At 39.5% G+C, this 22,874-nt stretch overlaps 1 protein-coding gene across 4 annotated transcripts; it reads left to right on the top strand.

The window, feature by feature from the left end:
• The first annotated feature begins 7,592 nt into the window (after window positions 1-7,592).
• On the top strand, window positions 7,593-16,106 carry LOC145068374 (2,3-bisphosphoglycerate-independent phosphoglycerate mutase-like). 4 transcript variants are annotated; one of them, XR_013688965.1, is made up of 7 exons: window positions 7,593-8,302; window positions 8,476-8,544; window positions 8,645-14,454; window positions 14,536-14,641; window positions 14,726-14,892; window positions 15,228-15,364; window positions 15,708-16,106. XR_013688965.1 is itself a non-coding variant. In XM_079015331.1 (5 exons), exons 4-5 carry the CDS (start codon window positions 14,573-14,575, stop codon window positions 14,888-14,890), a joined length of 234 nt encoding a protein of 77 aa, XP_078871457.1. In that variant the 5' UTR covers window positions 7,606-8,302; window positions 8,476-8,544; window positions 8,645-14,454; window positions 14,536-14,572; the 3' UTR covers window positions 14,891-15,086. The 4 variants fall into 4 exon arrangements, 1 of the variants encoding a protein (XP_078871457.1); XR_013688964.1 differs by having other exon boundaries at window positions 7,608-8,302; window positions 14,546-14,641; window positions 15,669-16,064; XR_013688963.1 differs by having other exon boundaries at window positions 7,610-8,302; window positions 15,669-16,055.
• Window positions 16,107-22,874: the final 6,768 nt, after the last annotated feature.

The following is a 22,874-nucleotide window of genomic DNA, read 5'->3' as shown; positions in this document are numbered from 1 at the left end:
CTCACAAAACTTCGCTCGCTCCGGTGTCAAATAGGATGCATGCATAAATGTAGTTTAGGGGAAACGTACCAGTAACAACAGCGGGATCCTGAATCGCCTCCCCCTGACCCATGGTCAGCACCCTTCCTGTTCCTCCATTTCTGGGATTGTTGTTGTTAGGGCAATTTCGACGGAAATGCCCAGTCCTTCCACATCCATAGCAGGTGTGGCTAGGTCCTAGATTGTTGCCGCCAGTGTTGGTGATGTTGTTGTTGCGGTTATTATTGTTGTTGTTTCCCTGTTGTTGGTTCTGAGGAGGGTAAGTCCTGCAGTACTTTGTCGTGTGCCCCTTCCGATTGAAACTGGTGCACTGCATCTCTCTGCATTCTCCATTGCGATGGAGACCGCACTTGTTACACTTGGGAAGATTGCCGGAATAAGGTCTAGGAGCACTTGGAGCAGCTGAGGCTGGAGCATGTGGTGTGGATGGAACTTGAGCGGTTGCAACATTAACTGCCACTGTTTGCTGCTTCTTGGATGATTCGGAGCCTTGAAGTCCTTTCCTCTTGTTGTTCTTCCCCTTCTTGCTATCATTTTCCCTCTTAACTTCAGTCTCCACTGGCTTCTCACCCTTCTTGTTGTTGTGGTCATACAACTTCTTTGCCAATCTCTTGGCACTGTCGAAAGTTTCGGGATTTGCAGCTATCACGTTTCCTTGGATCGGGGAGGTTAATCCCCAGATGAATCGTTCGATTTTCTTACCCTCTGAGGTAATCATGCCAGGGCATAACAGAGACAGTTCGATCCTAGTGACATAGTACTAAAAACTGATACTGCTATCCCTAGTCGCGGTGAGATGTGCCCGGGAGTGGTGCTGAGGAAGTGGATGCTCCCTTAAGACGAGCCACTTGTCGTTCTGCGTCCTGGAGTCGAGACTCCCACCTCACCTACCTCATATGGAACTCTCGAAGAACGTCTCGTGTCTCCTGCTCTGCACGCTCGACCCTAGTCCACATCTGGCGTACCTGGTCGGCGGTGCTCTGAGCGAGGTCGCCGGTGTTCCGTAATCGTTTCACCATAACTGGAAGGGCTTGATCGGCCAGTCCTCCGTCCCTCAGGTCAAAGAACTCGCGTGACATGCCGAACAGGGGTCGTTGTCCCTGCTGTCTGCTCCACCTCCAAAGATCAATACCCCAGGGGGGTGTAGGACCAGTGGGGCCCACCCGGTAAGCGGGCACCCTAATCGGGTAAGGGGAGTTGATGACTTCGGACTCCGCGTCCGAATCACCCCCTTCACTGTCGCCGGGTTCCTCCTCAAAGCTTCCTTCATCTTCTTCCTCCTCCTGTTCTTCTTCTGGTTCGGCAGGCTCGCCCTCGACTTCTGCCTCCGGTTCCCCGCCAGATTCCTCCTCGGGGTCTTCCTCAGGCTCTTCTTCGGGCTCTTCGTCTAACCATCCGTTATTTCCCTGGTTAGGGAAGTAAGGATATCCGGGGTGATGGAAACCAGCCATGCTGTCTGCGAGAGTGTGTAAATATGCTAACATTATTCCTAGGACGCTACAACTATTGTATAGACTAAACGAATATTCTCTTCTTGGTGATAAAAGGGTATGTTTTTAGGTTCCCTAGCTATCACGATCTTCTCAGGATGTGTGATAGTTATACCTTGGAGGGAATGTAGTTGATCAGGCTACATCCACTCCTTGATATGACTAGAACACTTCTGGATCAACCGAGATACTAACATTATCTTGTTTGGTTCGGTATTATGTTCTTTTTCCTAATATAAGCAAGGGTGTTTTTATTGTTATGTTTTACTTGTTTTGTTCAGATTTGTGTTAGTCCCTCTTTTGGTTTATAGTTGCATATCAATGTGTGGTTAAATATGCTAGTTCACTATAAACAGAGCTCTGATACCAACCTATCACACCCCCGAACCAGACGGCGGAAACGTCCGAGGGCTTTTGTGACTTAATTGAATACCATCACAATGATTATACATGAATCATAACATCATTCATCACCATGCATTGAAATATTACAACTGATATTGTTTACATTCAGTACATTGTTTTAAACATCATAAACCGTTCGATAATAAATCTAAGCAAAACACGATGACATCACTTGGTACTTATTCCTCGGTTTACCTGTTACCTGAGAATACAAGTATTTTGGAAAAACGTCAACATATGAAATGTTGGTGAGTTCATAAGTAATGTTGTGAAAAATGATTTTTGTGAAGTTTGAAAAACCCAGAAAATCCGATATTTTCTGAAAAGAGTATTGTTCATAAAAACTGTGAAGATCCGTAAGTATGCTTGTCGATTTTTGTAAACATGTATAATTGTTGAACTCTGTATACATCACATAGGTAAAAGTGTTGAACTCCCCGGGAAAACCCGATGTTTTCCCCATACATAGAATTACGTGTCTTATTTATTGTTATACCGATACGACAATTGTTTTTGATTACCCAGGTGACATTGGATTAATTATGGGTTGTGAGTTGTTATAATCACGCATTAATGAAAATGACTAGTTTATAACTACTAATTACAAACGATCCTTTAGGCGTCGTCCGTACTACTCACTTAATCCAACCACCCTGACTTCTCATAGCCCCACAACCGAGGAGAAAGGAGGGTACGAAGCCCCCTTTATTTCCATAAGTTGTTCAAGGCTATCGGGAATGCGAAAGGCACTTGGCTCGACTCGCATTTGACTTCTCGACTTCGCTAGCAGTACCAATGGACCCTTGGGGTCCAACAGCACATTAGAGCTATTGACAGTCCTTTTACATGGAAATTAGGTCATAGAAGGCCCAATAACATGTAAGTGCGTTCCCTTCGGGCCCAAAGATCATGTTATTGGGCTAGCAAAGCCCAACAAGCACGATTTGAAACTTTCAAGCCCAAAGATTGAATATTGACCCCTCGTAGATCTCGCGTGTTTATTGAAGTACTATTGTTTATTGATTTTTGTCTTGTTATTGATTCGAGACTGAATCAATTCGTTTGGTAACGTTATTGTTGTTGAAAGTGTATTTATTGTTACGTTTCGCCGGTAGTCGTGAATCTCGTATTTTGTCTTAAGGGATTTATTTGTTTAAAAGTAAGATTTTACCTTTTCATGACCCTTCTTGGATTAAATTTACACTTTTAGTCCTTTATATAAAAGAATTTCCATTTTAGTCCTTAAACCATTTTTCTTGACACTTTAGTACCATAACTTATTGAAAAGACATTTTCAGCCCAAAGTTACTTTGTAAACAGATTAAGTCCTTCAAAAATGAAGTTTTCTCGGTTGGAACCCCCATTTTCGCAACTTTTACAGTTTTGGCCCAAATTGGAAAAGTTTTGCATTTTTGATCCCTTTTGAATTTGAAAAACATTTTTGACCTTTGAAATGGTTTTAATACACTTGAAATCCCCTGTTTTACAGAAAGTGGCGTTTCCAGCCCCTCAAATTGAAAAATCTCGCAATTTGAAGCTTATTGGGCCGAAAAGCCCATTTTAGCCGATTAGGTTCGAAATTTCCATTTTAAGCTCCTCAAAAATGTTGATATTCAGAAATATTGTTATAGAAACTGTTTGGACCCTTTTTAACCTCCAGAAATTATAATTTGTCGTTTTGGGCCCTTAGTTTTGTATTTTTGACAATTTAAGCCCAAAAATGGGTTTTATGTCCAAATATGATCATCCTAACCAAATGAACTATTTTTCTTGACTTGATTAGTGTAATATTTTAAGTTATGTTTATTTCATTCCTCATGTTATAGATCTTGGTTTTTAGATGCTTTTTGGATAACATATTCATCACAACACATGATATTACACACAAACATGCATCAAATCACACATATCATACATTTACTCATAGATCTACACATTTGCTTGTATTCTCCCCCTTAAAAACTCATAAAAACCGAAAGAAAGGGGGTATGAAACTCACCTTGGGTGTGGTTTCGGTTTTTGGAAGGAAAGATGAGAAAAATTCGACCCTAGCAACCTTTCTTGGAAGATATCGAACTTGGATGCTTCTAAGGTGCTAAATCATAAGTTTGAATGAATTAAGAGATGATTCTTGAATGGAATGAAATAGCTAGCTTATGGATCTAAGCAACATCTTACCTTAGATGATGATTTTTATGTAAAAATCCCTTGAACACCTCTTAGATCTCGAAAATATGGAGAGGGAATGAGAGAGTTTCTTGAGAGAATTGTGAGTGAAATGTGTGTGTGTGTGTGTGTGCTTGGATTCGGTCGAGAGCAAGAGAGAGAGGAGAGAAGAGTGATTTTGAAGTGAGTTGCATGAAAACATGAGATGGCATGGATGTTTGAAGTGTAATAACCTAGATATCTTCCATACAAAGATTAGGTGTCATGCAAAAAGTCAACTTCTTCTTCTCCTTTTAGGCTTGGGCCGAGAATTAGAGAGGAAAAAGAAAGGAATTTGGGCCTTGTATGCCTAAGCCTTTTTCATGGTTATGTGATGTTTGGTCCAAATAATTATAAATGTGATTCTTATGACCTATTAGGGCTAAATTAGGTTAATTATGGCCCAATATGGTTCATTTATTTAATTTATTTCATTCTAGGCCCAATATGGCCCAAAATATTGAAATAAATGGAAGTGGGTCCAATTAGAGCCCATTTAAGAGTTCTAAGCCCAAGATGGTCAAATTGGAAGCTTATTGGTCCATTGGGCCCAATAAGGAAGTCCTAGTCCAAAATGGACTTAAACAAGAACTTCTAGGGTTTCCAATTGCTTATTGACTACTTGAAATGCTTGTATGAGATGTTTGATTGAAATTCTGTTGTCATAGAGCATGCATCATACATGCTCTCATGTCTTTGATTCATAATTTGGCTTAAGTATTGCAGTTACAAGGCACAAAAATTTCTTGTTGTGACAACTGGATTGATGGACCATATTTAGACCTAATAATGTGAAAGTTGGTCTTAGATCCTAATGGGGTTATTTGTGGGTTTGGCTTAGTGATAGAATCCGGAGTGTAGCAGCAACATTTATAGGATCTGTTCGCCATCCGATGTGATTCTTCTCACTATACTTTACCTTGAGTGGTAGTTATGTGTGACCGGAAGGTCTTATGTGCTTACATTGAGTATTATGTTATCCTGTTGTATGTGACATGCTATGCATTATGTCTTTGTGATTTATGCTATGCGAAGTTTATAGACCGGACCGGAGGGTCCAACGATTCATGAGGTCGGAAGGCTCAAGCAAACCGGACCGGAGGGTCCAACGAGCTTAGGACCAGAGGGTCCATAGAGTTATGGGACTGGAGGGTCCCACTGAGACAAATTGACCAGAGGGTCGAACAGAGTTATAGCCTCGAGTGGCTAATATGTGTTGTATGTGGTATTTTAGGGAACTCACTAAGCTTTGTGCTTACCGTGTTATGTGTTATGTGTTTCAGGTACTTCTCAAGATCACGGGAAGGCAACGGCTCGATTGTACACACGAGATGAAGAGTTATGTTTTGGAGGATCATGGATTACTAGTCAAACAATTATGGATTTGTGTTTTGTTAATTTGTTAATTGAGGATTTTTGTGTAATGTGTTATGAGAATTTTTGTGATTTAACAATGAAAAATTTATATGAAAATTTATGGCATTACAAAATATATATATATATATATATATATATATATATATATATAAGTGTTTTTGACTTATATAAAATACTACATTTTCCAACTAAAAACTATAAACATGAACAGTATAAGTACCCACCCGACTTCTAATTTGTTCTACCATGCGAGAGTGTGTGCCAAGTATAACTTTTTACTTATGTTATATGTTCTATACATAAAGAAGTTCAAGAACTCTAGGTTTAAGCGTTTATGATACTTAAACATGACACAAGTATTCAGCCTCCATATGACACTACAAGGGGGCGTTCCAAGAATATCACCTCAACGCTTCATCAACTTCGTGGGAAACGAAACAAATGATCAGGGACACTTATCACCTGGGTTGAACCGTAAGGCCATGGTTTTAGCTAACAAATGTCGGTGGGGTTGTCATTCTTTATAAATTTCCTAAATTTTTACATAACTTCCTAGCTCGTATGAGATTAACGGATATAGGTAGATTTACTAAGTTTTTATTCGTAGTTGTTGAAGAAATATTTCATGTAGACTTAACGCTTCTGATAGTGAGGGTACGCATCTAAAATCTTAAGTTTCTAGACTAAAGACATAATCATACATAAAGTTCTAAACATTTGTGATTTATTGTCCTATGCTTTAAGTTAAAAAGTTTCTAGATTCATTTTTTATTTGTTGTATAAAATTTATATTTCTAACAAAAATTTATTATATGTTTATTCGTTTATTTGTTTGAACAAAACCAAGGTTTACTCGATGTAATACCAACAGTTCCAACCATGCGAACAAAACTAAATAGATGTAAAATTATTGTATTTAACAATACGACAACTATTTAACAATTATAAACTATATGATTTAACGACTTTTTTCATTTGTAATCATAGATTATAATAAGAGTTTAAACCTTTATAAACATCATATATTGCAACTAGTTTGAAAAAAGCAATTATGTTAAGTAATAATTCTTTTATCAAACAATATATAACCATTTTTATAAAAAAAACCTTTAGATAATAAATCAAAATTTTAAAATGAAGAGTATGTATTCTCCCTAAGTGTAAAACAAATAATATCAAGTTAATGTACAAGTTCAAATAGCAGAAGATTTAACATTTATAAAGAAAAAAAGAAAAAAATGAGGTATGACAACTATTTTGATAGTAAAAATAACTATTATAGTTTATAAATAAGACCAAAAATATACCTTTTGTTATTTAAATGTTAAATATTTAGATCATTGTTATTTGGAACACTAATATATATATATATATATATATATATATATATATATATATATATATATATATATATATATATATATATATATATACTCTAATAAATGAAGGTTTTTTTTTTGCCACATGGCGCACTCTCGTGAGTTTTGACACTTGTCATTTTGTGGTATTTTTGAAATAAATATTATCCACTTGTATTTCTGGTTTGTTTCGATTTTTAAAATTAAAGTCAAATACTTATATATGTAAAATATTAAATATAATATATATGATATTAAATTGCAATGAATACGTTTCTTCCTTTCTTATTTTAAAATTTTACATTAAAAAATATTTATTGTTTACATTTTAATGTTTAATCTTTTTTAAATTAATCCGTATAATATACGGGTTTCGTATATATATATATATATATATATATATATATATATATATATATATATATAAAAGAAGGGTAATGCTTAGGCCATTCACAATGGGAGTTCTATAAAGGTTTAATAGAATAAATATGAATATAATAAAGAGGAGAGAGAGTGTGGAGTTGAATGACCATACAATGGTTCAATGGATTTGTAATGGAAATTTATGAATTTTTTAAGAATTTAAATGAATGTATATATTCTCTTTTCTACTTGGCATTTCATACAACTCTCCAAAGATGGCCTTAGGAACTAAGTTACTGTTTATGCGTTAGTTAATTCACCTGCTTTAGTTAATCTCACCTATCCACCCCCTCAAATAATCATAATCTAGCTTCTATCACCCGCTCAAATCGATGCTTCTCGATTCTTTAGATAAGCACTCCACCTCCGATTTTGCTTCTCACCGGTCTTTGGTTTTGTCACCGGGCGGTTTCCTTCAGCCCATATCCCCTAATCAGCCACCACTTTGCCCAACCCACCTCTCCTGCTACACAACCTGATTTCTTTCCAGAAACCTCATAATCGACCCGTCATACACCATTGTTATTGACCATCCACAACACCGCCCCTATGATCCAATTTTGTTCCTCCACCGACTCATCTATCAATCTTTTATTCCACTTTGAGGCAGATGGAGTTGGTTCCTTGATAGAACTCCCGAGAGCAGATGTAGTGACGATTGTGTCGTCGATTTTTCTCTGTTCGTTCTCTATTCGTGTGCTGCCAAGAGATACTGATCGATCTCGACGAAGGATTCTGACGCAATCGAAAGTCTACAAATGGCAGAGCACGGGGGCCGAGGCGGATATTGTCCGCCGATGGATCTATTCCATTCAGACCTGATGCACTTAATTCAAGTCATTGTTCCAATTGAGTCTGCTCGCTTGATCGTCTCTTACCTTGGAGATATCGGCCTCATTCAATTCAAAGATGTCAACACTTACTCTCTCTATACCTGACCGCTTATAATTTCCATCGAAGGTTTAAACTGAAGTCTATTATGTTGTAGTGGTCAATCGATTCAAGGTTGGTGCTTCATTAGTTCTACGGCTCACTTTATTTGAGCTTCTTCATGCGTTCGTTTGATTTCTTTAGAATGATTTGAGCTATCAAGTTCACATGTTTCTATTTTCTGTTCATCAGAAGGTATCTGCTACTTCTTATACAATTCATTATTCCTTAATTCCTTTTTTCAACAGGAATCCACGGTCCTGAAGATACAATTTATGAAAAGGGGGTTTTCAAGATTAAGCTCCAGATATCGAAAGGTGATATAACTGATAACTGAACATTTTCTTTTTATGTACGCAAAGTGTTTGTTGTTTTGTCTGTGTGAATGATGTGGATGGGTTTGGATGTTTTTCGTAGGTGTGAATTTCAGCTCCTATTGTAATGATTGCCACTACTATTTACCACCCAAATATCTACACACGACGACAAATATGTCTTGATATTCTTAACCTGCCTCCAATATATGTTTTCCGGTTCCTCTCTAGGGTTTAGACAAAGACGAGCTTTGTTTTTGATTTTTTTACCTCCATTTGTGATTGTTGATGAAAGTGGAAGCCCTGTAGGTCCCATTGTTGATGGGGATGTTGTTGTCACGTTCTAACTTCCATGCAGAACTGTAGATCATATGACAATGCTTGCACAAGCCCTTGAATATGAAAAGTTTGATAAATTTGACAGAGTGCGGGTCCTAAAAATCCGGTATGCATGTATGCTTCAGTATGATGGAGAATTGAAGCTTCCAAATGACTACCTTGTATCTCCTCCATTAATCGATAGCACATCTAGCGAATGCTTGGTTCATAATGGGATCTGCACTTTCGCTTGTAGGTAATTTATTTGTTTGAAATAAATCGTGATTTCTTGAATCTTGAGTTGATCATGTTTTGACTTTTTGATTAACAGTGAGAGAGTGAATGATAAGAACAGGGTTATTAAAAATAGAGGTAGGCTAGCTTTTTATTAGAAATGGCCCGATTCGAGAGGGGCAAGGTCTCCAATTACAGGAAAAGATAGATATGAGTAATATGTGATACTCAACTAATAAGCAAACCTATTATTTATAATACCCTATTCTTAATATTAAATATGGTAGCTGCTAAGGTTAGGTATGGTAATTGCTCCCACTTCCTTTGATAACCACCCCTTGATTTGGGTAACTCCAGCCAATTGCCATTTAATTGATTTGGCCTAGTGGATTCAGCCAATTCCCCAAAATAGAATTCAATTGCCCCATATTGGCAGCTGTCATACGATTCTTTTTCCTGGAATATACCTTTAGTGGATTTTTATCATTACTTCCCTCCCGGTAAAACGCCTTGTCCTCAAGGCGGAAAGTAGGGAATTGCTCCTTTATCAAATCATAAGTTTCCCATGTGGACTCTTCGATGGGGCGGTTACACCAAGAAACCAACAGTTCTAAGTTTGGGTGGCCAGCTTCACGAACCCAACGATGAGTGATGACAGAACTTGGTTGCCAGTCAATTTCCCAGTCTTTGGTGATGGGTAAAGGTGCAGTTGGGACTGAAGAAAAGGAGCCATGAGCCGGTTTAAGCATCGAAATGTGAAAGACTGGGTGAACTCTAGCTTCGGGTGGTAGTTCCAGCTCATAAGCAACTGGGCCTACTGTTCGTTTAATACGATATGGGCCAAAAAAACCTTGGAGAAAGCTTCTCGTATCGGCGCTTGGCCAAACTTTTTTGACGGTAGGGCTGAATCTTCAAGAAAGCATAATCACCAACCTGAAACGTGAGTTCCCGTCGCTTCAAATTTGCTTGGTTTTTCATCCGGTCTTGGGCCTTTTGGAGGTTTTGTCGTAGGAGCTTCAACATATCATCCCTATCAAGTAATTGATGTTCCAGTTCTGTATTTTTGGTTTCCCCTGTAGCATAAGGAAACAAAGAAGGAGGTTCCCTGCCATAAACAACAGTAAATGGTGTTGTATCAGTGGATGTATGGTAACCAGTGTTATAAGAATATTCAGCCCATGGTATGAAAGTACTCCATTTGGTTGATTGTTCACTAGCAAAGCAACGTAGATAAGCTTCTAAACAACGATTCAAGACTTCCGTTTGACCGTCCGTTTGAGGATGATAACTTGTGCTCAATTTCAGTTTGGTTTGACTTAATCGAAACAATTCTTGCCAAAAGTTGCTAAGAAAAACCACGTCTCGGTCAGAGACGATAGAGCGAGGAAAACCATGTAATCGGATAATCTCTTTGCAAAATATCACTGCTACCCCTTTAGCCGTGAATGGGTGAGATAAACAGAGAAAGTGAGCATATTTGCTTAGGCGATCCACCACGACTAAGATAGTATCGAAACGGCTTGATGGGGGTAAACCTACGATAAAATCAATAGAAATATCCTCCCAAACTTGGCTTGGAATGGGCAAGGGCTGAAGCAAACCGGCGGGGGACAGAGTTTGGTATTTCTGTTGTTGACATATGACACATTGCTGCACAAAAACCCTTACATCCTGTTTCATCTTTAGCCAATAATAACGAGAGCACAATCGTTTATAGGTTTTTAAAAAACCTCCATGGCCACCAAGTGGAGTATCATGTGCTTCCTGTAACAGTTTTAGCCCGAGGGAAGATACTTCAGGTATTACCAAACGCCCTTGATAAAACAAAAGCTGATTTGCAAGAGAAAAATCAGTAACTGATGAAGGATCTTCATGTAGTTTGCTAATCAAGTCTCTTGTAAATGGGTCGGTTTGATACCCTGCTTTGATTTCAGCTACCTCAACACAATAAGGCACAATTAATGTCAACAATTCTCCTTAATGAGGTCGTCGAGATAGAGCATCAGCTCCCTTGTTCTCTTTTTCTGCTTTGTGAATAATCGAGAAATCATAAGGCATCAATTTAAGTGGCAACCTTTGCTGCTCAATAGTGGTAATTCGCTGTTCTAACAAAAATTTCAGGGTATAATGATCGGTGCGGATTAAAAAAATGACGACCAAGCAGGTAATGACTCCATTTTTGTACCGCCAATACCAATGCCAACAACTCTCTGTCATAAGCCGATTTAAATCGGTTAGATGGAGAGAACCCCTTGCTGAAATAGGCCACAGGATGGTCTTGCTGTGATAATATTGCTCCCACACCATCCGATGAAGCATCACATTCTATGACAAAAGGTTTTGAAAAATCGGGTAGCCGAAGGACTGGAGTGGATAACAAAGCTTTTTTTAAGTCATTAAATGCTTTAAGGGCCTCTTCTGACCAGAGAAATCCATCTTTCTTGGTTAATGCAGTGAGGGGACGGGCTATGACACCATAATTACGAACAAAGCGTCTGTAGTACCCTGATAACCCAAGAAAACCTCTCACTTCCTTAACTGTCGATGGTACGGGCCATGATTTAACTGCTGATATCTTTTCTTCTTCCACACTAACTCCTTTCGAGCTGATCACATGCCCAAGGAACACCACCTGTTCTTGCCCAAAGCAACATTTCGATAGTTTGGCAAAAAACTGGTTGTCATGAAGTAATTTTAAGGCCTGTTCCAAATGGAATTTGTGTTGTTCCATACTTGGACTATAAACTAAAATATCATCAAAGAACACAAGTATGAAACGTCGCAAGTATGGACGGAATAAATCATTCATGATAGCCTGAAATGTGGAAGGAGCATTAGTTAGGCCAAAAGGCATGACCTTGAATTCGTAATGACCCGAGTGAGTGCGAAAGGCCGTTTTTTCAATATCCGGGGCTGCCACTCTAATTTGATAATAACCCGATTGCAAATCGAGTTTTGAGAACACTGTAGCACCATGCAGCTCATCGAGTAATTCGTCAATATTGGGGATCGGATATTTATTGACAATAGTTATCTTGTTGAGGGCTCGGTAATCGATGCACATGCGCCAAGAATTATCTTTCTTCTTCACTAGTAGTACAGGGCTTGAAAAAGGGCTGGTGCTTGGTTGAATAAAACCAGCGGCCATCAACTGTTCCACTTGTTTTTCTATCTCATTTTTTGGGAATAGGGGTAACGGTAAGGACGGATGTTAGGTGGAGTGGAGTTTGGCATAAGTGGGATTGAATGGTTTTGTGATCGAATAGGGGGTAGATGTTGAGGCTCTTCAAAGATGGTGGTGTATTGGTTGACAACAGGTTGCAATGGGAGGGGTATACAAGGGGTAGTTTCTGGTTCAATGGCTAGGTGTTGGAAACTGGATGACTTTTGAGGGCCGGATGAAATGCCTTGTAGCTTATATCGCTTTCCATCTATTGAAAAAATCATAAATAATTCCTTCCAGTTAGCTTGAACCGTATTTAACGTAGCTAACCATTGAACACCCAAAACTAGATCCGCTCCACCAAGAGAGAAAAGATGAAAATCCTGAGTGATCTTGAGGTCATTAATCTGTACAGAAAGATTTTTGCAGATTTGACCACATCGAATTAGGTCTCCATTACCAATTTGAACACCAAAAGAGGTTACCGGTTGAGTCGCCAACTTAAGTTCATTCACCAAGACATCTGAGATAAAATTGTGTGTAGATCCGCCATCTATTAAAATTAAAACTTCTGTAGAATGAAGCATACCATGGATTTTCATTGTGGTAGGTTGCGATTTTCCCAGAATAGCATGTAAGCTAATTTCAGCAGTCTCCTGTTGGTCAGAATCAAGATCAGTAAGACCCATTGTAGGAGATTCTTCAACGGCTTCATCAGTAAGACCCTTGAGTGTACCGGTTTTGCAACGATGACCCGGTCCGTATTTTTCGCCACATCTAAAGCATTCCCCTTTTAGAAATCGATTTTGCTTCTCATTTTCGGAAATTCGTGAAACATTTCTTGATTGGTTTGATGTTTGGGCTGGGATACAAGAGGTCGGTTTAGGATCTGCTTGTGAGAGTTTCGAATTTGGGGTTCCCGAGATATTTTTCCCAGATCGATGACAAGTGAGTTTAGATTCGAATTCCAAAGCCAAACTCATGGCACTATATACCGTACGGGGTTTGTGAATTCGTACATCTGATTTTAGTTCATCTTTTAGGCCATTTAGGAATACTCCTAAAAGACAGTGATCTGGCCAATTTGAAACCCGAGAAGTTCTCTTAGCGAACTCCTGCCGATACTCTTGTACTGTACCAGTTTGTTTAATGCTACATAGGAACTCATCAGGGTTCTGAAACTCAGCAGGGCCAAAATTTCTTGTAAATACCTGGACCAATTCTTCCCAGAAGGTGATCGGACGATCATTAGATAACCATGAATAGAGGTCCAAGGCATCTCCTTCTAAGTGCATCGAAGCTATCTCCACCTTTTCTTCATCCGGGATCTAATAGTACCTGAAGTATTTTTCGGCTTTCAGCAACCATCCACGTGGGTCTCCGCTACTAAAAGTTGGGAAATCAATTTTGTTGTAGGGTTTATGTGGCATTCGACCCCTCCAACTGCTTTCCCCCTCGTCGTTCTTGCTCCCGCTGGACCGTTCCCTCTTTTTCAGGGCTGCTATATCTTCCTTCATTGTTTCAATTGATTCCAGCTTTGCTGCTATGGCAGCCAATTGAGTGGCAATGGGATCGGGTGGGTTGTTGTCGCTATTCCGGGTTTGCACCATGTTATTTCCCGGCAACGGAACCAAATGATAAGAACAGCGTTATTAAGAATAGAGGTAGGCTAGCTTTTTATTAGAAATGGCCCGATTCGAGAGGGGCAAGGTCTCCAATTACAGGAAAAGATAGATATGAGTAATATGTGATACTCAACTAATAAGCAAACCTATTATTTATAATACCCTATTTTTAATATTAAATATGGTAGCTGCTAAGGTTAGGTATGGTAATTGCTCCCACTTCCTTTGATAACCACCCCTTGATTTGGGTAACTCCAGCCAATTGCCATTTAATTGATTTGGCCTAGTGGATTCATCCAATTCCCAAAAATAGAATTCAATTGCCCCATATTGGCAGCTGTCATATGATTCTTTTTCCTGGAATATACCTTTAGTGGATTTTTATCAGTGAAATTCGGACATGTGACATTTTTCTGGAATGGAAACTGGTCTGGATATTTCAATGCTGAGCTGGAAGAATATTTTGAGATTCTAAGTGATAGTGGAATTACTTTTAATGTTCAACCAAAGATGAAATATTTGTAGATTGGTGAGAAGGAAGGTGATTCTATCCTTAGTGGAAGATTAGATCAGGTAAAAACAATTTTTCGAATATTTTTTTAAATAAAAATTCAAAAATGGAAAATAAATAAATTAAAAGTAGATTGCTATTAGTTGCATTTAGGTGCGTTTGAACATACCAAATGGTGAAATGGTTGGGCATACCGGTGATGTTGATGCTGCTATTGTAGCATGCAAGGCTACTGATGAAGCTGTTAAGGTAAAAAAAAAAGATATTCTAGAAAATTGTTAATTTGTTTTATGTTTTTTATTGTATATGAATGAATTTGATTTTATGAAACAGATGATCTTGGATGTAGTAGAGCAAGTGGGTGGGATATTTGTGATGACTGCTCATCATGGTAATGTTGAGGACATGGTGAAGATAAGCAAGAAGGGAGAGCCTGCTCTTGATAAAGAAGGAAATGTTCAAATCTTAACCTCTCACACTCTTCACCCAATAAGTTAGCGGTAACTCCTATTTGAATGTTAGAACTAAAGAATTGGAATTTAACAGTCATATGTATGGTTTTGTTGCTTCTTTAAACGTTTAACATAGTGAATTAATGGGATAAATGCAAGAAATAGGATTAAACTTGCATATTTTTGTATGTATTATAACATTCTACTTTTATTTCTTTCTACTCCAACATTACACTTATGCCTTACCTTTTTGTTTACATATGTTTTACTTTCAAAAAGCTACATATTATACCAAATTACCATATCAACAAAATTCACTTTCTTTAGATTAGATGCTCCATGATGGTGGTGTACTGCCTTATATTTTTTATGATGTTCAATAGGTTTTTGATGACACGGGATGGTCAAACTCAAAGCTCACACCTGTTAAGATAACACAATTCTATTGTGTATATTAGAGTTACAAAGATTGTTACGACTAATTGATATGCAGTTGTCAATGTACCTGTCGACTATGAAGGTATGTAAATAGATAGAAAAGTTGGATTGTTTTTATTTAACAATTAAATGATAACTATGAATAATTATATGTTATATTTCAAACAAAAATGAAATAACAATTTTTTGATTTTCTGTTATATGATTGATGATCCTACAATTCGTTTATAAAGTGGAAAATTAGAAGCTTGTAGAAGATGACTCCATTTTGATTGTTGCTATTTGTTATTTTGAATACAAAAATGGGCAAATTTTCTGTAAGCTCTAAATTTGAAGATGTTTAAGGCTCTGTTTTAGGGGTCTACCTTCATTTCTTACCTGACCAGGGTTTACAACTTTAAACAAATTTCCCTCTATGATACCAGCCTACTTTGAGCTGAATGTATAAAGTTTAAGGTTGAAGAAGGAGCAGAAGTGAGAACACTAAGACGAAAAAAATGGAACAAGGAGAAAGAAATGAGATATTATTTACCAGTTTCTTTTCAAAATAGTTGTCCACCTTCACAATAATTCTAATACCAAAATAAATATGTATGAATATAAATGTTATTGTGACTGTCCATTTTTACAGTTTCTTATAAGACCATCATAGTTTGGTTGTCCTGTTTGGAAGTAGCCTTTGGTAATTCATTTCTACAGTTTCTTCATAGAACATGATACTATGGTTGGCACCTTCAATGAAAGCAGCAGTTGGAGTGTCTATAGTGATAAACTAATAGCAATCCAAACATTAAGTAAAGAATGGTAATAACATTATGTCCCGTGTGTTATTGAGTTGATTTTTTTGGAAAATTTTGTTTTCTGTTCTCATATGTGTGTCCATTTTTGGATAACCTTTTGGTTGTTTTTCCTATGAGTTTTACAAGTACATTTTTTCCTTGAAGTTGGAACTGGTAATCGGAAAAAGACAACCAATGTTTTTGATATATAGTTAGTAGTGTTATTTTTAACCATTGTTTTATATATAACAAAAACATTGAATTAAATAAAATTTTAACTAATGGGTCAGTTTTTATATAAATGTAATGACAAGTTGTGCATATATTCACCCATATAAAAGGGGTCGTAGAATTCACTTTCGTTGTGTGTTTTATCGATGCTTTGTTCTGATCCGGATGGGATCCAAAACGTAACTTGGGATTTCACAAAAGAAACACTTTTTAAACAAAACAACACCTGAAGGTTTTTTTATTGGGAAAAAGCGAGTAGGAAACATAATTTGGGTTTGTCGGAAAACTATTCGGCTCAGAAACCGGGTTTCGCCCGACAATATTGAACATTTCAACTGCCACACTTTTGGAACAAAACGACTTTGTAGGGTCACATATCAAGTGTAGAAGTGTTGGAAAACTATCCGTGATTGCTAGAAAACTGCATGGAGGCTCACCGGAAAATTTCCAAAAATTCCAACATTGAACAAAAAGATGGGCGGAAAAGTGATTTTTCAGCGGTGGTTTGAAATGGGAACAACAGAAACTAGCAGGGGGGGGGGGGGGGGTGTAGGAGGTCTTGTGGGTCGATTGTTAGGGCATTATGTGCTAGCGGACATCGACAGGTGGCGGCCGATGGCAAGTCACCGGACCAGGGGTTGTTGGAGATCTTTTTTGCCTCGTCGGAGTTGCTGAAATAGAGGATGGGTGGTGGTAATATGTGATGTCGGGTGGTGGTGCACGTCATTACAAGGCGGTGGGTGGTAGTTGACGGTTGTCGGGTTACAAAATTTTATTGAGAATGAGAGAGTTTAGAGAGAGATGGACATGTGTAAGCAGAAGAAGCTGATTTCTATTCTATTTGGTGAGGTGTGAGAGAAGGTTGGGACAACAAGAGCTTCAAAAGGTCACCACTTAGGTGGTGACACGTGTCATTGTCTCGAACCGTGTGCCAAAACTCGACAAAAAATGATTATGTTCCATCGTTCCGAATATGCTCGTTAGATGTACTGAATGTGGTGATGTCAAATATGTGATCAAATTTTCTGAATGATTGACAAAATTATGTTAAAAATGTGTTCGAAGTTTCAATTTAGTTATATTTATAGTTTTCTTGTGACGACTGATTTTGCATAAGTGTTCTAACTCCGTGTTAAGAATACTTCGTGAATGAAATCGAATAACAGAGTATAGTTCGAGTTAAAACATGTGCTAAAAAATAATTAACAAGATGTGTAGCTAACCCAACGAATTGGTTCAATGTTCGTTTATGGAAAACTCAGTTATATAAGTGATCTTAATTTTGTTAAAAAAGGTGTAACATTTGTGACAACCTCAATTTCACTGCTAGAAAATACTGATTTATTTAAAATCAGAGTATCATTTTGAAGAATAATATTGACGATTTGGTTCCCAAAATATGATAAAGATATTATCAAAACATTTACGAAGAAATGTATTTTAATAACATTAAAAATGTTGGGATGTCATCGCCAATACAGTACATAAGCATAAACAAAAATAACATAGGCCTTACAAACATCTATTATTCTACTGGTCTATAATTAAATCTCTCATTTGATCATCACACTTGTGCTATTGTGCCATTACCTATCATACAAAAAATTGAGAAGGCTTATGAGCCTGGTAAGCACATAGGGTTTTCAACCCATAATAATTAAATTTTTTATTTTCATCAAAACATTTAACCCGATCACCTGTTCCCGTTATCCTCAATTTCTGTCCCTAAAGCATCTAATTTAAGGGACCTATCCTAAGGTTTATATTCGAGATAAACAATAATGCTTAGGGGATTCCTCAAAAATATATGTTTGTAAGGCAACCATGAAGGGGATGGAGTACACCTGGTGAACTCTTAGTTCAAAAACACCTACAGGTTGCGAGCCTGCTAGCTTTCCAATGGACTGTCTAGAATAGTCAGTGGTCATCATTTATACTCTGCTAGACAACTGGATAATCTTTAAAGTCAAGGCCTCTCATCATTTAACTCATCTTTCATCTTTCATGATCTATATCATCTTTCACATATTTACCCAACATATTTATAGGTATAAAATACATATATACAGTTTTAAATCAAGTAAAACATGTATAAATTGTTCATCCAACATAGATATTAGGAACACATGTAATAGGCACATACATCACGTAATTAATTTTAATTACTTCATATCTATGTGTAAGATGAAAGTAACTATGCACTCACTTGTTAAAGTGACGATTTGAAATTTGGACATCGCTTCGCTTCTAACAACTGCCTTTTCCTTGACGAAACCTAGTATCATTATCACTAAGTCTTAGTCTAATATTTATTGCGACTAATTATTAGTTTAGATTCATCATTAATTCAAAGTCTACTTTAAGATCTTTCGGGTAAGGATCAACCAAACAGGATAGTTAGGAGGCACGATCATTTCGACATATAGCTTTTCTGAAATCCAACAACTAAGCTAACATGACCATTCTAGACACCTCTCCCGTAAGTAGATCAATCAGTATAACGACTTGGATTCGATGATAAATATTGTTTATAAGTTCATAATAATGATAATGAAATTAAACATAAGTTATAATTAAAGTATGGTAAACATAACTCAATTTATAGGTGGTTCAGCGAGAAACCATACTTTGCGTGGGCATAACTTCTAAGCTGAAAGCTCTATTTCTCGAGGCTTTCTGACGCTTCGAAGCTTCACTAATAACTCCTAGGAAGTGGTAGAGAAAAGGACTTAGGACCTTGGGGTGTCCGAACTACCCTTCGGTCCTAACAACCGAACTTGGGGACTATTCCCCTCCTACTACCACTATCACATATAACATATCATGCTAGCATATAAGCATATCATCACATACTGTCAGACATATCTGGGTTGTCTGACCTACCCTTCGGTCCTAACAACCGAACTCTACTACCATCACATATAACATATCAGGTAGTAGCAAACCTAGATGATATCACAAAGACAATCATCTAACATACAACTCCTACTGGTGGGCCGACATTGTGGCCGTAGACCCACCACTACTGGAAGGTAACTTACCTCAAAGTAGCTGCTGATTCGAGCGGGAACTGACTGTCTACTGCTGCTGCTGCTGTTCTAGAAGTCCTCCGGCTATAATTCCTACAAAACATTCACTCAAATACTGCTAGCTGTACTTAGGGTAAAATGACCATTTTACCCTTGACCAGGTCAAAGTACAAGTGAAAGTCAACTTCCAGTTGACCCGACTCGCCGATTTGGCTTGACAACTCGTCGAGTCCCTACCCATTCAATTGTCCTCAATCCGACTCTACTCGTCGAGTTAGGCATTGACTCGACGAGTTCTCTTTCTAACTGATGTCCACAAGTCCTTCATCCTACTCGTCGAGTTGCATGAACAACTCGTCGAGTTCATCTTCATCCGATGAACACTCTATGCTGAGACTCGCCGAGCTGTATGAACAACTCGTTAAGTCTGTTCTTGAGGTAAGAAGATTGCCTTGGACTCGCCGAGTCAGGGCATTGACTCACCGAGTCCCTCCATGGATGGGTCTGCTTTCCGACTCACTGAGTCCACCCGCGACTCACAACTCCGCTCAGCAAACACGAAAAAGAGGAAAACTCGGGGACTTGCGGATCGACTCGCCGAGTCGTTCACATGCAATTACTATATACTCGAGTCTGCTTGAATCCAACTCATATTATACATAGATCTGGGCTCTTAGGGTAGGTTTTACACGTAAAGTTTCCAACTTTACGTGTATACATGCATAGGATGGGGATTTAAGGCTTAATAAAGGCTAAAATGGTAGATCTAGGACATTCAAGCACTTTACTCCCATAAAGGCCATGGATCTGAGCTTCTGGAGCTCAACCCTGCCTAGATCTAGAGGTTAATCAGCTCATTACAACCCCTAATCCACAACCAAGCTTGGAAATGGTTCAAAAAGGACTTTAATGGTGCCCTAAGGAACTTTAAGCATAAAAACAGAAGGAAACTGAGTTATACCACAATGAATCTCTGAAATATCACCAAGATATCGGGCCTCCTTCTTCTCCTCTTGATCTACTCTCCTTCTTCTCTCAAAATCTTCAAGAAATCACACCAAAACACTTCAATCTCACAAGAAAAGGGGTTAGGTTGATCTAAGGAGCTCTGAGGGTGAAGGAGTCAGGCTTGGGGCGCACAAGGTTGCTTTAAACAGGGTGCAAACCCTTGAAATTAGGGTTTCATCCAGACAGCGGGGACTCGCCGAGTCCAGAATATGGACTCGCCGAGTCGCCAACTTAAGCGTGCTCAATATCCCAGCTCTACTCGGCGAGTCGGGCCTACAACTCGCCGAGTCCAAGGCTAAAAATGTAACTTACTTAGATAGGTCGTACGTACCAGGAACCAGGTGCTACAAATCTCATCCACTTATTTTAGACTTCATCCTCGAAGTCTGCTGCTCGATCCTGGAACAAATCGGGGTAATGTTCTATCATTTCTTCCATTGGCTCCCAAGTCCACTCCGAATCCTTCCGGTGCCGCCATTGCACCTTCACTAATTCCACCCTCTTGTTCCTCAGATCCTTCGACTTCCGGTCGAGGATTGCGATTGGGCGCTCAATGTAATTTAGGCTGTCATCAACTTGAATATCTTCTAACGGCACCACTGTTGAGTCATTCACTAGGCACTTCCGCAACTGGGAGACATGGATGGTGCTGTGGATCTGACTGAGTTCGGCTGGCAGATCCAGCCTATATGCCACCTTGCCTCCCCGGGTTACAATCCTGAACGGTTCAATGTATCTCGGGCCCAACTTTCCCCGCTTCTTGAATCGAATGACGCCCTTCCAAGGCGACACTTTCAGGAGAACCATATCCCCGACCTGGAACTCCAGGTCTGATCGGTGCTTGTCGGCGTAACTTTTCTGCCGACTCTGCGCAGACTGAAGCCTGCTCTAAACTTGCTGAATCCTCTCGGTTGTCTTGAGCACCACCTCTGTGCTCCCGATGACCCTCTGGCCAACTTCACCCCAATATATCGGGGTCCTGCACCTCCGTCCGTACAACATCTCGAATGGAGGACGGTCAATACTCGCGTGGTAGCTGTTGTTGTATGAGAACTCAGCAAAGGGAAGATAGGTATCCCAATTACCACCGAAGTCTAGCACGCACGCCCGCAACATATCCTCCAGAGTCTGGATGGTCCGCTCGCTCTGACCATCCGTTTGCGGGTGAATGGCAGTGCTAAAATGCAGACGAGTGCCCAACTCATCATGGAACTTCTTCCAAAACTTGGAAGTGAAATGCACATCTCTGTCTGATATCACTGACACCGGCACCCCGTGCCGCGCCACTATCTCCCTGATATAGATATCAGCCAACTTTTCAGCTGAGATACTCTCCTGGATCGGAATGAAATGGGCGCTCTTGGTCAATCGATCCACGATGACCCATATCGAATCTACTCCTCGCGCAGTCTTGGGAAGCTTTGTGATAAAATCCATCGTAATGTCTTTCCATTTCCATAACGGGATGTCCAACGGCTGCATCTTGCCGTGCGGCCTCTGATGCTCGGCCTTGACCTTCCTGCAGGTCAAGCACCGCTCGACATACCAGGCCACATCCCGCTTCATGCAGGGCCGCTAATAGTCTAGACGAAGATCCCTATACATCTTCGTCGCCCCTAGATGAATGGAGAATCGGGATTTGTGCGCCTCCTCCATCAAGATCTGGCGCACGCCTCCGTGATACAGCACCCACACCCTACGGTGTAGTGTCAATAATCCTCGGCTATCATAATTGAAGGAGGTGACTTGACCCACTATCCGCTCGCTCTTCCAATGCTCCTCCTTCATAGCCTCATGCTGAGCTTCTCGAATCTTCTCTAACAGTGGAGTCACCACCGTCATCCTCATACACACATCCCTGATCAGCGCCACCTTACGGCTAAGCGCATCGGCCACCACATTGGCGTTTCCTGGGTGATAAAGGATCTCGCAATCATAATCCATCACCACGTCCAACCACCGATGCTGTCTCATGTTCAGATTCGGCTGATCCATGAGGTACCTCAAACTCTTGTGATCCGTGCAAATGGTACACCGAACCCCATAGAGGTAATGTCGCCAAATCTTGAGGGCGAAGACCACCACCCCCAACTCTAAATCATGCGTCGGGTAGTTCGCCTCGTGAGGCTTCAGTTGCCTCGAAGCGTAGGCAATGACATGCCCTCTCTACATCAGTATCGCACCCAACCCCGAAATGGACGCGTCACAGTATACCACAAAGTCCTCTACACCCTCGGGCAGGGCTAAGATTGGCGCCTCGCATAATCTTTGTCTCAGAATCTCGAACGCTGCCTGCTGCTCAGGCCCCCATCGAAAGACCACGACTTTCTTAGTCAACCGTGTCAGGGGTACGACTATCTTCGAGAAGTCCTAAATGAATCTCCGATAGTAGCCTGCTAATCCTAGGAAACTCCGGATCTTGGATGGAGACTTCAGGGTTGGGCGCGGTACTGATGTAGAGAGGGCATGGTGCCCAAGAAACTGCACCTCGCGCAACCAAAACTCACATTTGGAGAACTTGGCGTACAAACTCTCCCTCCTCAAG

Source organism: Lactuca serriola, chromosome 8 (assembly GCF_051521515.1).
Source record: "Lactuca serriola cultivar US96UC23 chromosome 8, Lser_US96UC23_V15, whole genome shotgun sequence".
Lineage (NCBI taxonomy): Eukaryota > Viridiplantae > Streptophyta > Magnoliopsida > Asterales > Asteraceae > Lactuca > Lactuca serriola.
The sequence above is the reverse complement of the archived record's forward strand: the minus strand, read 5'-3'. Positions and strand labels throughout refer to the sequence as shown.